We start from the raw sequence: 16,704 nt of genomic DNA on the forward strand, positions 1-16,704 counted from the left end.
TCAGGAAGATACATAGTAGCTATTTATTTAAATACATCAGATCTATCTTGTCTTAACTCGTGCCTATATAATTCTCATTTTAGAAGCACACAGTGTTGTAAAATAAACGTCTTATGTGTAATGATAAAAGCTGATGACACTGTGAGACGTACATATGTGTAAAATAGATGTGATAGAGGCCTAAACTACCTGCTTGGTAAATGGTAATAGTCGTAATAGTAATGTTTTTGCAGTAGTCAATAACTACGCCCATCTATGCTGGACTGGTCGAAGCATTGGACTGCACGGGGGTTTTGGGTTTGCAGCAGTAGTTTTTACAAGCCACGAGTAGATCCGCACAATAAAAAGCAGCCGAGATGTAGCAAAAGATTACCATTGCCAGACCTTCGCTTTTCTTGCCCTTCCACGGATTGGAGGGATCATGCCAGAAGTCCATCCCTAAGGAGGCTGAGATCATCAGGAAACTGGCGAAGAGGGCGTTGACACCAATTTCCTGTGCCGGCGAAAATAGGATGCATCAGTGGGAGCTAAGGATCAAGACAATGAAATAGGCAACGTGATAAATGGGATCATTTCTCAATCTATGGTCATCTGATCTGAATCTACCTAGTCAGATACGGCCGTTCTAGATGTAGTCCCTGTTTACTAAGCGTTAAGATTTTGGTACACTTAAAATATTCTCACTGATAAATCCGTATTTACCCTTACTTTATCCCACGTCTCCTAGTTTTGTCAAAAGAACTTCAGTTCAGGCATTACGGGCTACTGAAAAAAACTTGTTTGGTGGGCTGTGAACGACCCTAATAACCTAACAACCAGATTTAATACACCACTCACTGACTCACCATTCGCTACACCACTGCGAAATTCACTATCCACAGCACACGACAAGACACCATTCTCCACAACACGAGACGTGACCACCATTAAACTTACAATGACTCACCATTTGCCACAACAACCTACAAGACTCACCCCTTCACATCACTCACCAGGGGTGTATACTTGAGGTGAAGGGAGCTCATTATGGACATCAGAAATATGAACGGCGTCATGAGCATAGCTGCCACCATTATTCCCCCAGCGAAGAAGTCCGCGTCCGTCCCTATTGCAACAGAGCTTTCCTGGGGGTCGCCAAAGGTGAGCGGGACTCCACGGAACAATGCCAGGGTTACGGACAAGCACACCTATGTAGTAGATGACGGGGAGGTTACCTGTTAAGGGCTGTTGGTTTAAGAGTAGCGTGAGAGAGTCAAGTGATTATATCATTGTCTGACAAGTGTAACAACAACGGACAGTCTTAAGATGGAGCCAGTTGCAATTAGCGGTTATTTCCGTTGATCTATAGAACTCTCATCGTGTATGATAATCATGGTATTATCAGAATACATTTGCAACAATGAAGTGATATATGTCTTCCACGATAATCATATTTTGTACTTGTCTCCCAGTAAACTGTAAGTACTGCAATAATCTCGTATATGCGCGCGCATACCCGGAAGTATAACACGAAGTACACCGTGGTTCGGGTGAAAGAGTCGGTATGGTGCGGGAATACCAGTGTGGAGGGAGAAGAAGCCAGAGATGTGAGGAAGGGAGAGTGAAAAGGTGAGAAAAAAAGAAGGAGGAGAAAACATGCTGGCTTGTTGAAATACCCAGTTAGGGCATTAAGAGTCATCGAGATTGGGGATACCTTATCTCCTGACATGGCTAATTATGTACAGTACACGGCTGGATATCGGACATCAGTTATCTAACAGCAAGCTACCACCACTAAGTAGGTTGCCAGCTTGTAGGTAGGTAGCCAAGTCGGGGAACAAGGCTAGCTACCTGGAGACAGCCTCATATAGGGACGAGGCTTGCTACTTGGAGGTAACCTAGTCAGAAAACAAGGCTACCCACCATGAGATTACCTATCACAGGATATTAACTATTCGACTACTACTACCATAACACCACACCATAGTCCACCTATCACCAATTTATCGACTACATGACTGGGTTGATTGGTATTTCGTCTTTCATTCTGTAACGACCAATCGGAGGGGAAAATTAACATCTTCCAGTGTTCAGTATGATTCCAAGACCGTTTACGCTTTGACTGCATGCATATTCCGTCCTGACAAGATAACCAGAACGACCGATCATTGTACTTCCTCAACAAACACTAACCCTAACTGAAGCACGTTTTTTAAATCAAATGAGATACGACAGTGCATTTAACAAACGTCAAACATAATAAACAATGCCATTGTAAATGCTAAACTTATATATGAATTCCATAAAATCGAAGGCAAGTTTAAGCTGTTTTTGAATGGAGCACCTTACTGCCGGATCTTATCAGCGATAAACTTGTCCACCACTTCAACTATGCTTACACACTCACCGATGTCGTACGAGAACTGTTACCGTAAAATCTTGTTTAAAAGCAACTTTACAAAACGTGTTTCTTATGCTTTAGACGTTTCATGTTTCAAACGCTAGTAAATCAGTCAGTTACGGATTTCTCCTACACAATTGTAGCTTTGAATGTTATCTTTGGTGCAAGCCTGATACAAAGATAACATGGCAAGATAATGATGTTCGGCTGGTAGGGTCTCATGACTTTTCCTCGTGATCATTACACATCCTCGGTGAATCACAAGATAATTACCTGACCGTGATGATGTCGTCACCACGAGTGAGTTTGAGCAACACTGAGGCTTAGGTCTGGCTCTGTGTGTGTGTACATAGGAATAAAGACATGGTACATATATACAAGACTGAGAAATGGGGCAACACGAATGTATGACCATCTCACCGTAAGGCAACATACAAAGAAATAGTAATGATTTCTTATGGGCTCCACTTAAACTGGCACCGTAATCACATGCAACTATACGTACAGTACGGGAAGGGGGGTTTTAGACTCGTGGGCTCATCTTTAATTTTCTCTTCCATTAGGCAGACTTGCAAATTACCAGCCTTTAGTCCCATTGCTTTTGTCTACTCCAGCCATCCACCATTACTACACTTAAACAGTTACCGGTATGAATGTACCGCGACTCACCCCCAACAACTTCAGCTGAGATCAAACTTTAACAGTTGGGATCAAGCTTTCTAACAGCTGAGATCAAACTTTTGAACAGCTGGGATCAAGCTTGAACACCAGTGTTAATCGTCAGGGGACGGTGCACTGCAGTGTCAAACACAAATAAATGCGTCCATTTCTAGGAATGTCTATACTCCGGAAATTTGTCTTCCTGACGTGTTCAATCGTTTTATAGCTCAGCCACAATTTTCATAAACTCTACATAATATATTTCCATACTCCATTTCGTGAATAAACGTCCAGCTACTGTATGTCAGGGAACATTGCATTCATAATGTTGAGAGTATTTAGTGCCACCCCTAAAGTATAAAGTCATGACAGGTCCTTCAGTGATTACACCCATCACTACTATAAAAGAACAATACTTTCTTATAAATCATCAATACAATTCAATAAACACTTGTGTACCAATTCCCCTCCCCCCCCCCTTTCTAACCACCCAATTACAAAAATAACTAACGAGAGTGATACAAGGTTTCTATCTTCTTCTCATTTGCATAACTTACCATTTCGGCGATCTTGAGCACAGCCGAGGCAGTACGGAGGTATTGCTTGTTGAAGATCATGTCGTGAATCTGTTAAAAGTGATGGATTAAAGATGCACTCATTTTAAGCTTTCTACCAGCAGGAATTATTAGGAAGTTAACAAGATGTTCACTCCGTTAAATGAAGTAAAGCCACAAGGTAAAGCGAAAAGTAACCAGTTTGGATACGTTCAAGATATACAGCCCAGTTGTGGAACTCACAAGGCTGAAATGAACAATAAAAATTTACTTATCAAAATATATTATGTTGCTATGATAAAAGCCAGCAACAGGAACAGAGAACAACATGAAAAGTTGACAAATAAAACAAATCAGAACAAACACAGGCTAAATCTACGAAAAAGCAAATCAGTAAGAATGAGTTTATCTACACAAATAAAGCTAACGAACACAGCATCAAAGACCACATCTATGTAACTTGAACAAAACTTAAAATAAATCAGTTTTAAGGAAAGATTCAAGAGCTAACAAACGCTACGGAAAACAAAGGAATTACATACAACAAAGGAGCAGAGAGGACCCACTTCCACCCCCGGGGGCTACCCTAACGACAAGGAATCCTGATATTATCGTCAAACGCAAATCAAATTCCTTGGCAAATTTAAAGGAAATTTAAAATTCAGGAACACTGTTGACGTCCCGTACGAAAGCATAACCAAGAAACACACCCACGCATAGAATCACAAGCAAAAACCATGTTAAACCAACAATATTGATTACAAGCGAAGTCCAACTCTAAAAAGTTACGGACAGAAACTAAGCTCAAATAGCAAAGTTTGGATCAAAATTAAAGCTATGAAATGCGTCCAGGAAAATAAATAAAAAAACAGTTAATCGGGCTAAAAGCAACTGAAGGAGCAAAGCAAGATATTACAGGAATATTGAGGAATACGTACAAAGCTGCAGTACATGAATCAAGCTAAGGAAGACGAGAAAAGTATAGGGAGCGGGAGAAAGCTAAAGCAGTCATAGAAAGGAACCACAACAAATATAATTAACAAATATAAGTAAAGATTGATATCTGAAGAAAAGATTCTAAAATAAGGACTAGAATAAACCTAAGGAGCAATAATGAGTTTTAGAGATAGGACAAAGAACATAACAGAAACTAAGTCTATATACAAGAAGCAAACGCAAGCTAAATAAAGCTGAAAATTAATGTAAATCGGGAACTGAACGTACTCTAACAAGAGTTAATTTTTAGGGTCAGGGACAAAAACAAAAGCAAGTCAATAAGTCTGAGAGCAGGAAGAAACCATAAAAACAGTGTCACAAGCAAAGATAAAACTAAGAAGCGATAGTAGAGCAACGAAGAGAAGCAAAGCATAGAAATGTACGAATACTACCAAAGCAGAAAATAAAATAGCAAGAAACATTAAAAAAAAAAAGCTGTAAACAAGACCTTAAACAAGCGCAAAGACGTCACAACAAAAATAAGAACAGAACTCGGCAGTGTCACATCTAAGAGATTATATTCAAGGACGTTAGCCAAACTAATAAAGCAACTAAGGTGCATGAGGAAAGCTAAGAATCGCAAGCAATTCCTTGAACATGAAAATCACATCATACAGCAATACGGAAACTCGGCGACAAGAGCAAAGCTAACAGACAGACATACAGCTATGAATGACAGGAAATCTGAGTGCTGATAATAACAAACACAATGAGATTACGTCAAAGGAGAGTTATTAACAGGGCAAAGCTATATCGAACGCATGCAAAGCCAAAGAGCATTACAGCAGCAAAACAAGCAGTGCAAGAGCTAAAGTACAAGCGAAAAATGAGTTAAAGGAAAGCTAAGAAACAATAGTAAAAAAAAACACAAAACATAACAGAGCTTAGCAAACAACAAAATACAAGTTAAGCAACAGCCAAGACGACAACTAACAGGAAAGTAAGAGCCAAGACAACTAAGTAACAGGCACGGAAAGACAGCCAATATCCTGCAACATACCTACGTGAGAAGCCTAGCTCAGCCAGATGGTTAAACTAGGGTCACTGCTGCCAACTGGCGCTCTGATAACTGGTATTGTTTTCATGGCTGGCTCTTTGTCTCTCACAGCAAATGAATCTCTGTACGCTAATCTTTTATCTATTTAACTATCTTGCCCACGTAATATATTCAAACACTAGCCTTTACCTAGTTGCTTTCCCAAGCTCCCGTGCAGCTTATCTATTTAACTATCTTGCCCACTGAATATATTCTGACATCTAGCCTTTACCTAGTTGGTTTCCCCTGCTCCCACCCAGCTTAATCTACATACCTCTTTTGGTTACTGCGAGAGGAAATATTCTCTGGCAATATTCACAAGCCTAATCTGGCAGGAGTAAGGAGCTCAAATCCCACTCATAACATCCATTGCCCAAGATTTAATCAACAATTGGACCTCAGAAATATATTTACTCTGGTCAAAGATTTACCTCATTAATACAGTATTAAAAAAAAAGCTCGTCTATTGGTAAAAAAAAAGTACAAAAACGCAGGGAACCATCACAAAAGGTCTTTTTTTTTTCGATTTACGAATGCACGTGTTCTAGAGAATGAATTTTGATCCCTTACACTGTCTAGAGTTGATAGAGAGTCTACAAGATATTAGGATCACCTCCTACTCAATTCCATGTTTTCAAAAAATGGGTAGGGTTTTGAATTAGACATTGCGAGGTAAAAAAATATGAAATAAAAAAATACAATAAATATGCGGATTTCAATGCCATTGGAGAGGGAGGGGGGGATATCAATTAATGAATGCATTCTTTCTTCCTTGCGCTACCTCGCTAAACGCGGGAGACGGCGATTGGGAGGTAAGTTTGAATGGAGAAAAACTGGAGGAAGTAAAGTGTTTTAGATAACTGGGAGTGGATCTGGCAGCGGATGGAACCATGGAAGCGGAAGTGGATCATAGGGTGGGGAAGGGGGTGAAAATTCTGGGAGCCTTGAAGAATGTGTGGAAGTCGAGAACATTATCTCGGAAAGCAAAAATGGGTATGTTTGAAGGAATAGTGGTTCCAACAATGTTGTATGGTTGCGAGGCGTGGGCTATGGATAGAGTTGTGCGCAGGAGGATGGATGTGCTGGAAATGAGATGTTTGAGGACAATGTGTGGTGTGAGGTGGTTTGATCGAGTAAGTAACGTAAGGGTAAGAGAGATGTGTGGAAATAAAAAGAGCGTGGTTGAGAGAGCAGAAGAGGGTGTTTTGAAATGGTTTGGGCACATGGAGAGAATGAGTGAGGAAAGATTGACCAAGGGGGTATATGTGTCGGAGATGGAGGGAACGAGGAGAAGTGGGAGACCAAATTGGAGGTGGAAAGATGGAGTGAAAAAGATTTTGTGTGATTGGGGCCTGAACATGCAGGAGGGTGAAAGGAGGGCAAGGAATAGAGTGAATTGGATCGATGTGGTATACCGGGGTTGACGTGCTGTCAGTGGATTGAATCAGGGCATGTGAAGCGTCTGGGGTAAACCATGGAAAGCTGTGTAGGTATGTATATTTGCATGTGTGGACGTATGTATATACATGTGTATGGGGGTGGGTTGGGCCATTTCTTTCGTCTGTTTCCTTGCGCTACTTCGCAAACGCGGGAGACAGCGACAAAGCAAAAAAAAAAAAAAAATATATATATATATATATATATATATATATATATATATATATATATATATATTTTTTTTTTTTTTTCTTTTCTTTCATACTATTCGCCATTTCCCGCATTAGGGAGGTAGCGTTAAGAATAGAGTACTGGGCCTTTGAGGGAATATCCTCACCTGGCCTGCTTCTCTTCCTTCTTTTCAAAATAAAAAAAAAACAAAAACAAGAGGGGGAGGATTTCCAGCACCCCGCTCCCTCCCCTTTTAGTCGCCTTCTACGACATGCAGGGAATATGTGGGAAGCATTCTTTCTCCCCTATCCCCAGGGATATATATCTATATCTATATATTGTTTCATGCAGATTCGCCATTTCCCATGTTAGCGAGGTAGCATTAAGAAGAGGGCTCAGTCTTAAGAGGGAATATCCTCACTTAGCCCCCTTCTCTGTCCCCTCTTTTGGAAAATTAAAAACAGGAGGGGAGGCTTTCCAATCTCTTGCTGTCATGTGTAATGCACCCAAACCACAGCTCCCTTTCCACATCCAGGCCCCACAAAACTCTCCTTGGTTCACTCCAGACGCTTCACATGCCCTGTTTCAATCCATTGACAGCATGTTGACCCTGGTTTACCACATCGTTCCAATTCACTCTATTCCTTGCACACCTCTCACCCTCCTGCATGTTCAGGCCCCAACTGCCCAAAATCCCCTTCACTCCATCCCTCCACCTCCAATTTGGTCTCCCACTTCTCCTCATTCCCCCCATCTCCGACAAACACATTCTCTTTGTCAATCTTTCCTCACTCATTCTCTCCATGTGACCAAACCACTTCAATACACCCTACAGAGAATGAGTGTGAACCAATGTGGCCTTTGTTGTCCTTTCCTAGCACTCACTATCACACGTGCAGGGGTGCTTTCTCAACCACACTCTTTTTTTTATATACATATATTACACATGACAACTAGAGACTGAGTGTGAACGAAGGTGGCCTTTGTTGTCCTTTCCTAATGCTACCTCATGCGCGTGTGGGGGGAGAGGGTGCCATTCCATGTGTGGAAGGGTGGCAATGGGAATGGATGAAGGCAGCAAGTATGAGTATGTACATGTGTATATATGTATATGTCTGTGTACATATAAGTCAGTATATGTTGAAATGTACAGGTATGTATATGTATGTGTGTGGGCATGTATGTATATACATGTGTATGTGGGTGGGTTGGGCCATTCTTTCATCTGTTTCCTTGAACTACCTCGCTAAGGTGGGAGACAGCGACAAAGTATAATAATAATAAAAAAAACATAGAACAAAATAAAGGCAATTATTTTTTCTTTTTGGTAATATACAGCAGCCAGTTCAACATCAATCATTAACAGATTGGTAAGTTTTACAATATAACATTTGGTAGGCTGGCAGATGTTATAACATTGTTTGTATTTGCAGATTCAACGCAACTGAAAATATTTGATGTGAACACATATGGCACCCAACTTCATGAGAGTATAAAGGCTGTGGAGAAGTTGAAACCATCCTTTCATGCTGTGATGGACTGGTTAGCAAATGTATGGTACGTCATTCAGCCATTACCTCTGGCCTCTGTAAGTCACCTGAGCAGTGTGCCAAAATCATAAAAATTGGCTGCTTTTTCTCTCCTCCCCTAACATAATCATTCCTCAGTCAGAGACAGAACCACTGATGAGGAAAGCTGTCCAAGCTTTGGAATTGTCAAATACTAATGTTATAGCAGATCACAAATTTATTTGACATTCAGTTATGCAACTTCACCTCTGAACCCAGCCCTCATGGAATCAACTGAAGTCTTGAGAAAGTTGCTAACAAACCTTGTGATAGTTCAAAACTTTAACCATAACTGCAATCCCAATATTTGCAAAGCATTCTCCGCTCCAGTTGATTCTTATGACATCCCACCATTGACAAAGTCTCTCCTCAATCAGCATTCTCTTTTCAGTGTCAAAGTTGAGAATGACAGGATGATTCTTGATAGTATCACAAACTGTGATATCCCGTGTCCTTTTGCCTCTGCTTTTCTCATTAGTTTTCCTGTACTTTTAATTGTCCTACATAATCTGGCAGTTTACCAACAAAAGAAATTTTGCATCTTACAAATGAAGTAAGTCATACCAAGAGAGCTTAATCTCTGTACTTCTTTTGAGGATCCAGCCACTGTTTTGGAATGCCTTGTTTACCACAATAAAGTTATCAGAAGAGAATTGATATGAGGAAAACAAATAAAACTGAGTTATTAGGTGAACTCATTGACATCTTGGAATACTTTGGGGAACACTGTACAGGCAGGGTGACCCAAGGTTAAGTGCTGATAAACTTCATTGCTTCCAATTTATGCAGACATATTTAGTAACATCTGCAACATCAGCAAAAATCTATTATCATACTGGTAGACCTATGGATGGGTTATGAAATTTTACAATTTCAACAAACACAATACTTCTAAAGTCAGCCAGTTTCCCAAAACTGAAACATATATACGAGTACACAGATGGATCATGAATAGTGAAAGATGAACTTTGCATCCATAAAAAGTGGATTTTGCCATGCTTCAGCTGTCTGGATGAAAATCATCACTTAGATCACCTTGAATAAATATGAGATAAGTTGAGTATTGTTAACCATGATATGGTACAAGACAGCTCCTCAGCTTATGGCACTGTCAGCTTGATAAAGAAAACTCCATTCATAAGATCCAGTGGTAGACTGCCTGGCCAGTAATTTTTATGACCCTACAAATAAAAAACTGCCTGGCCAGTAATTTTTATGACCCTACAAATAAGATCTTCCAGCTGATAAGGTTATCATCTTTACTTCCTGAAGAACAGCATAAAGATACATGGCAAGATTTCCTGAAACTAGTAGGAATACTGCTAGTTACTAGGGACACGTTCCTTGACTTGCCCAAACTTTATCAAAACAAGACCCTGAAGTTCATGAGAAATCTGCACTTGTAGAACATTTGTTTATGTATTTTGACCTCTTACAGGGAAAAATGAGAGACACAAAATACACCATTCATTTTACCGGCCAAAAACTTGGAACTGAGCGTTTTTCTTCCTACCTTTGAGACTGAGACTGGACTTGTATCATCTGGGGAGACTGACAAAATTATGAAGGCTAGTTCGGTCATGTTGCTGTCCTCTTTAACAGTATGCAGCTCCAGTTAAGACAATCTTTCAACTTTGTGGTACATTACACTCATTAAATGAGATAGAGAGATACAAAAAATTTAGCATTTCAAATGCTCCTACATGTCAAGTTGTGGAGCACAATAAAAAACTTTTGTAAGAATGTTAGTGTTGCACATTTTCCCAACGCCAAATGTGTTGAGGACATTGTGGAAGAGTTGTACATGTATTTAGATAAATTTATTCTCAATGAGGGGCTCTTATCAGGCATACTTATCGCACTTCTTCATGATATAAATGAATTTGTTACCCAACATCAAGTAGTCATGAGGTTAGAGTTGAACATTCAACCATATTTGTATGATGGACCTGTCAAGTTAGGCCGCTTCTTTCATATCTTCGTGAAACTTGGTGCATCAGAAAAACTGACGGGATTTGTGTGCCAAAGTCCTTGAGAAGATATACCATCAGTCTGGAGGAATGAAAATGAATAAATGTCAAGAAAATGCAGCAAATCTTGCAGTACTTGGACTTAGTTAAATGAGTTGCTTAAAAATGTCAAACGCGACATTGCTATATCTACCAACAAGACACAAAACTCTGGTTAAGTCAACAGAAATGTATGTTCCTGACAATGCTATGCTTGAAGTTGAAAACAAAGAATTCTCTGATGTACCACTGATGGCAAGGCTTGCAAACTTGAATACTGATGTAAGTGAAGTAGAATTCATACATTATCTTCCAAAAGATTTACGACCAAAGTTTCTTAGTGAAATCCTGTCACTGATTTGGATACAAATAGACTGAAGGAAGACTCTCAACCATATTTTACAGCACTGCAGTCTTTCATTAAGTCAAGAAGTTTTCACTGTGCACTACTGAGACTTATGTCATCAACAACAAAGTAATTTCTGAAGATGTTGAAAAAATCAGAATTTCTTCAGAATATAGAGATAAAGCAAGTCAACAAAATAACTGTTTTGGTGAAAATGGTGAATAAGCATGGGTACTATAAGGAAAGGCCTTGCTTTATTGAAGAATATCTACACCATGGGCAGACGTGAACCATAATATATACAGACAAAACTTCTGTCATGAACAAGGATTTCATTATTACTCAGCAAATCCATGTTTATGGGACCCTCTTAAATGACAGCAGCTCCACTGCATGTCTTGCTGTGCTTCTATCTTCTCATGATGACATGTCCTTAGACACATATCTTGACAGTTGTCAAATAAAGTCTTTCAGATGTATGCAGAATAGGCCTTCCCTATCCAACATTGGTATGCAAAATTATTCACATTCCATGGACCTCATAGATTATGATTTCCAGACATATTGTCTGTCTAGAGCATATGAGTGAAGAAACTGATGTTTTTGTCATTGTCTGAGTAATAAAATGTTTGGACAACTGAAGAGATGCGTTACACATCATATTCAAGATTGACTAAGGTCATTATATCTCAGAAGCCAAAGCCTATCAATTCTATAAGATAGTAGATAATCATGTGGGACCACTGATAGAGCTTAGTGGACTAGAAGACATAAAGAAAAATGTGCAAGAACACATAACAAACTTCAGAGGACTTAAAAGTGATATAGGAAGGTATCATCTCCACCAACACCTCTTGCACAGGTGGCAAAAACAATTGGGTCCTAAGGAGCTACAAATAGCTGTTGCAGAATACAATAATGATTTTTTGCATATTAAAGAACCAGATAGAAAAAAGGCTGGAGTCTGGATGAGGCAGGCAAGACATGACATTGAAGCAGCTCAGAAGGAGTTCAACATTTGAAAATCATACTGCTGGATTGTTTACAAATGTCATCAGGTTAGTCTTACATGTTTCAGTATACTGTCTACTATATTCTACATTAATAAGTTGTACATGGGCCTCAAGGTTTCAGGTAAGACATAAGGTTTCAGGTGAGACTCTGGGATAGGAGTTGAATTGGGTTCAGGTAACACTCAAGGTTTTAGCTTGTGAAGTAATGTGCACATGTGTTTTGGTTGATGAAGTTATTGAAAATTCTTGAGTGATTGTTGAGCCATTCAAGTTCAGTGCAGTCATTTCATTTAATGTGATAATGTGAATGCTATGAGTAATAATCATATTCATGATACTGAACCAAGATTAGGGCATGTGTGCAGGCTGGAAGAGAGGAGGGTGAGAGTTTCTTAGCATAGGCAAAAGGCACAGATACTGAGCTCACTGTAGGGATTTGATAACAGTCATATAGTAATCCTTATGTAACCATATGAATTAACAATCATAACATTTATCTGATCTTTGCAGGCAGCAGAGAAGGCAGTGAAAGCTATACTGTGCTTGGAAGATAGATACCAAACTGATATACACCAAAATGGCCCAGTGAGCCACTCCCTTGTATCTTCTGTTGATTACTTATCTAGACCTCCCAGATTTAGCAAAGGAACTCTCAAAGAAAGTAGGTTTGCACACCAGTGCACATTACCCATAAGCATACATAGCCCCTTGTGATAAATGCACTCACCACGATACTGAGGATATCTTGGAGTTGGTGCATAGGTTGTTCTCCATTGTCAACCTCAGCTTTCCTTTCCATTCAACCCAATGATTACTAATCAACCCACTGACAGTGCCTACTCTGAATATTTAGTGCACCCTCAGTATGGCACTTTTCTGTTAAAAAAAAAGAGAGAGAAAAAGAAGACCAAATTGGAGGTGGAAGGATGGAGTGAAAAAGATTTTGAGCAATCGAGGCCTGAATATACAGGAGGGTGAGAGGTATACAAAGAATAGAATGAAGTGGAACAATGTGGTGCACCAGGGTCAACATGCTGTTGATGGACTAAACAAGGGCAAGTGAAACATCTGGGTAAATCATGGAAAGGTCTAAGGGGCCTGGATGTGGATAGGGAGCTGTGCTTTAGGAGCATCATAATAACAATGAAATATATTTAAGGAGAAAGGAAACTTCTCAGGTATTCCCTGAGTGTCGTAGAGGGTGACTAAATGGGGTGCGAGTCGTGTGCTAAAAATCCTTCCCTCCTATTTACTTTTCCAAAAGAATGAACAGGAAAGGGGGCCAAGTGAGGATTTTCCATCTAAGGCTTAGTCATCTGTTCTTGCAGCTACCTTGTTGGTCCGGGAAATGAGGAATATGGGAAAAAAATTATGTATATAAGTTAAGGTTTTAGCTGGAGGCTAAGGAAAATCTGGTCTCGTTTTGAATTTTCCAAAAGAAGGAACAGAGAAGGGGGCCAAGTGAGGATTTCCCTCAAAGGCTCAGTCCTCTGTTCTTTACGCTACCTTACTGACATGGAAATGGCGAATAGTATGAAGAAGAAATATACATATGAATAAATGTCAAATTGAAAGAAAGAATTAGGCTGTTTTTCCTTAGACTTTGAAACATTTCTATTTCTGCACTTATGGACAACCGTACTTGAATACAACCTTCTGAATGTAAAAATATTTATTTGGCACAATTTATGTAAAATTCTTGAGGTCCCAGTATACAGGATTATTAAGGGATACATATCACTTTTTCTCATTCCATCATCTGAACCTCTACATAATCATATAGAGAGCATCAACGGTGTGTTGATATCACAAATGTAGTTTAGTCTAATTTTTGGTGAAATTACAAGAACTACTTCTACATCAAGTACTTGGCAGGTTCAACATATTAGTGCAATTGGCTATGTACATCCCTCTGTATGTCCAAACAATAACTGAGTCATAATTCTATTACACTGACCTTTCCAAGTGGAGCACTTTCTTCAATCACTCATCCTGTAAAGAGACGAATGTGGATTTGGTATCTCTTATCAGATCATCTTGAGGCATAATGTTTGCCTCATTGCATAAATGCATGCCTTTTATTTTCTACTTAAATACAAAGTAAACTGATCAATTACATGTCATAAAAATATAATTAATGAAATGATAAGTTCTTATACAGCCACACCACCAATACTTGCTAAGCTGCTGCATCACATGATTTCTGTGTGGCCACTGGAAACTCTAGGAAAGGCCGTTTTGATATTTGTAAATTCCTGTACCCCTCAAAGCTTTGGAACTATCTATCCTCTCATGTTTTCCCCAAGAACTATGACCTGGCACATTTTAAAAGACAGGTCTTTCACTTCCTTCAAAAATTGTAAATACTTTCCCTTGTCTCTTAATATTTCACTTGAGGCCCACCCTTGATGGGGGGCTTTTGTCCATGACTGGAGCCTCCAAGGTAAAAAAAAAAAAAAAAAAAAAAAAAAAAAATCATGCATAGAAGTGAGACAGTTGTAAGATCTAATTACTAACTATTTGAAAAGCTGAGTGATCTACTCACACATCATGAAGTGATTATACGTATTTCCATCACAGTTTAGCGAACTTGTCAAAGCACTTTTGAGAACAGAGAGTTGCAAGAGCTGGGGCTGAAGTTTGGAAGGCATTGCCAATCGTAAGTGCAGATGCAACCAACTTAAGATTCAGAGAAATACATGCAAGGATGTGAGATTCATAGCATATTCTGCCACACAGGCATTTCATCCAGGCCTGAAGATATTCCACCAAAGTTGCTGGGATGTCAGCTGCAGTTGGTTGTAACCTGATAAAGAAAATAAGAATATTTTGAATGGCTAAGTATTTGTGTCTGAAATAAATATGACAATACCTGGTATACTATGTATACTTGTACCTGAGTGGGGAAAGGCTGACAAAGAGGATATATAAGTCAGAAGTTTAGGGAACAAGGAGAAATGGGAGACTAACTGGTGATGGTAGGATGGAGTGAAAAAGATTTTGAGTGATAGGGGCCTAAACATGCACGGTGAAAGGCATGAACAGGAGAGAGTGAACTGGAATGATGTGGTATACTAGGGTTGAAGTACTGTCAATGGACTGAACCAAGGCATGTAAAGCATTCTGAGTAAACCATGGAAAACTCTATGGGGCCTGTTTGTGGATAGAGAGCTGTCGTTTTGGTGCATTAAACATTCCTTCGAACAAGAAATGAGCAAATTTAAGTTTGAAATGTAGGAAAAACATGGCTCCTATACATCTATGGCCCTACCTCATCAAACTTTTATTATTACCTGTAATACTACAGCACATCCATAAAGGGGTTAAAATATTATATGCTTTTTTGAACTCGAATACACAACACAATACTAAGTCTGTGCCTGCTAACACCATCTGTTACAGTGTTCTGGTATATCAAACAGAGGTAGTCACATATTTGACATTTATTTATTTATCTATAATTTTCCCGGGGCCAATTTCTCTGAGAGTCCTGGTGTTACCCAAGACCTTTCTAAAGCTCTTGCAGCCCAAGGCTTTGTTATTTTCAGTAGCATGGAAATGTAGACTCCTCTGAGTAAGAAGTTCTTTGACTTGACAGTACTCTCAATGATACAATCTTTCCAAAGGTGATGTTAAACACGAGATGTGACCTCTCTCAGTATCTATCTATCTGTATCTTGAAAACCTGTTCCCAACTGGAGCTCCCTCAAGGGGGTGGCCATGGGAAAAAGAGTCTCCATGAATAGTGAACTCCAGCGCTGCTTCTTAGCCTTTAGTGTCTTGCACTTAATAAGCCACTGGCAGAGAGCAACTCTAATACTCCTACCTAATGTTGCTACCTATTACTTCTCTCTAATGCTCCTGCCTAAATTATTCTACCTATCACTACCATCTATTCCTCCTAACGTTTTACCATAAAACAGGGACAGAACATGGTGCTCACCATATGAAAATCTGGAGTTACGAAGAATGATCTGCGTGAGTTAAGTGTTGTTAAGCGTTATGTATGACATGGAAAGATTGTATGTCTGCAAGCAAAATACCAGTAGTACACATCTGAGTGAGGCAGAAAAAAAAGACAGCTAACAGGGTGAAAGGAGTACACCTTGACAACCACAGAAGGGCTGGTTTACTATGCAGTCATCACTAACCCACTTGATAACCTGAGAGGTAAGACAGGTAATATAACTCCAAGGTCATTGGCTGCCTACCAACTACTACCTAACACCTCTTGCAGCAGCATCCACATATGCCACAAATCATGCTACTTACTGGCACCAAGTCTTAAAAGTACCGATGGCTATGCACACAGAAAAAGAAATTCTTTCCAAACAAATTACCTTCTTTTAACACAGTATGCAGAAGCAATTTCTTTCAGACATGGAACTCCTACAATATTGTTTCTAACTAAACCCAGCCGACTTGAAAAGGGGTTACCAAACACATCTAAGGTATCCACTTTTAGGTGTCTGATTGAGGCTGGCAGCTCCACAAGTTTGTTATTGCTGGCCATCAGGTACCTGAACAAAAGGAA

The 16,704-nt window shown here is 39.5% G+C and overlaps 2 protein-coding genes across 4 annotated transcripts in view; both read right to left on the reverse strand.

The window, feature by feature from the left end:
- Positions 1–14,154, reverse strand: LOC139746115 (uncharacterized). The gene is made up of 4 exons (XM_071656968.1): positions 14,128–14,154; positions 3,598–3,666; positions 993–1,187; positions 1–493 (listed from the first exon to the last, which is right to left on the reverse strand). Exons 2-4 carry the CDS (start codon positions 3,655–3,657, stop codon positions 254–256), a joined length of 495 nt encoding a protein of 164 aa, XP_071513069.1. The 5' UTR covers positions 3,658–3,666; positions 14,128–14,154; the 3' UTR covers positions 1–253.
- The window catches only part of Lrr47 (Leucine-rich repeat 47), a 20,781-nt gene continuing 17,904 nt past the window's right edge, over positions 13,828–16,704 (reverse strand). For all 3 annotated transcript variants that reach the window (XM_071656964.1, XM_071656965.1, XM_071656966.1), the window contains 3 exons: positions 16,511–16,690; positions 14,716–14,976; positions 13,828–14,162 (listed from right to left, as the gene is read on the reverse strand). In XM_071656964.1, the coding sequence (XP_071513065.1) occupies positions 14,745–14,976; positions 16,511–16,690 (412 nt within the window). In that variant the 3' untranslated portion in view covers positions 13,828–14,162; positions 14,716–14,744. The remainder of the gene's footprint in view (positions 14,163–14,715; positions 14,977–16,510; positions 16,691–16,704) is intronic.

This window comes from Panulirus ornatus, chromosome 64 (assembly GCF_036320965.1).
Source record: "Panulirus ornatus isolate Po-2019 chromosome 64, ASM3632096v1, whole genome shotgun sequence".
NCBI lineage: Eukaryota > Metazoa > Arthropoda > Malacostraca > Decapoda > Palinuridae > Panulirus > Panulirus ornatus.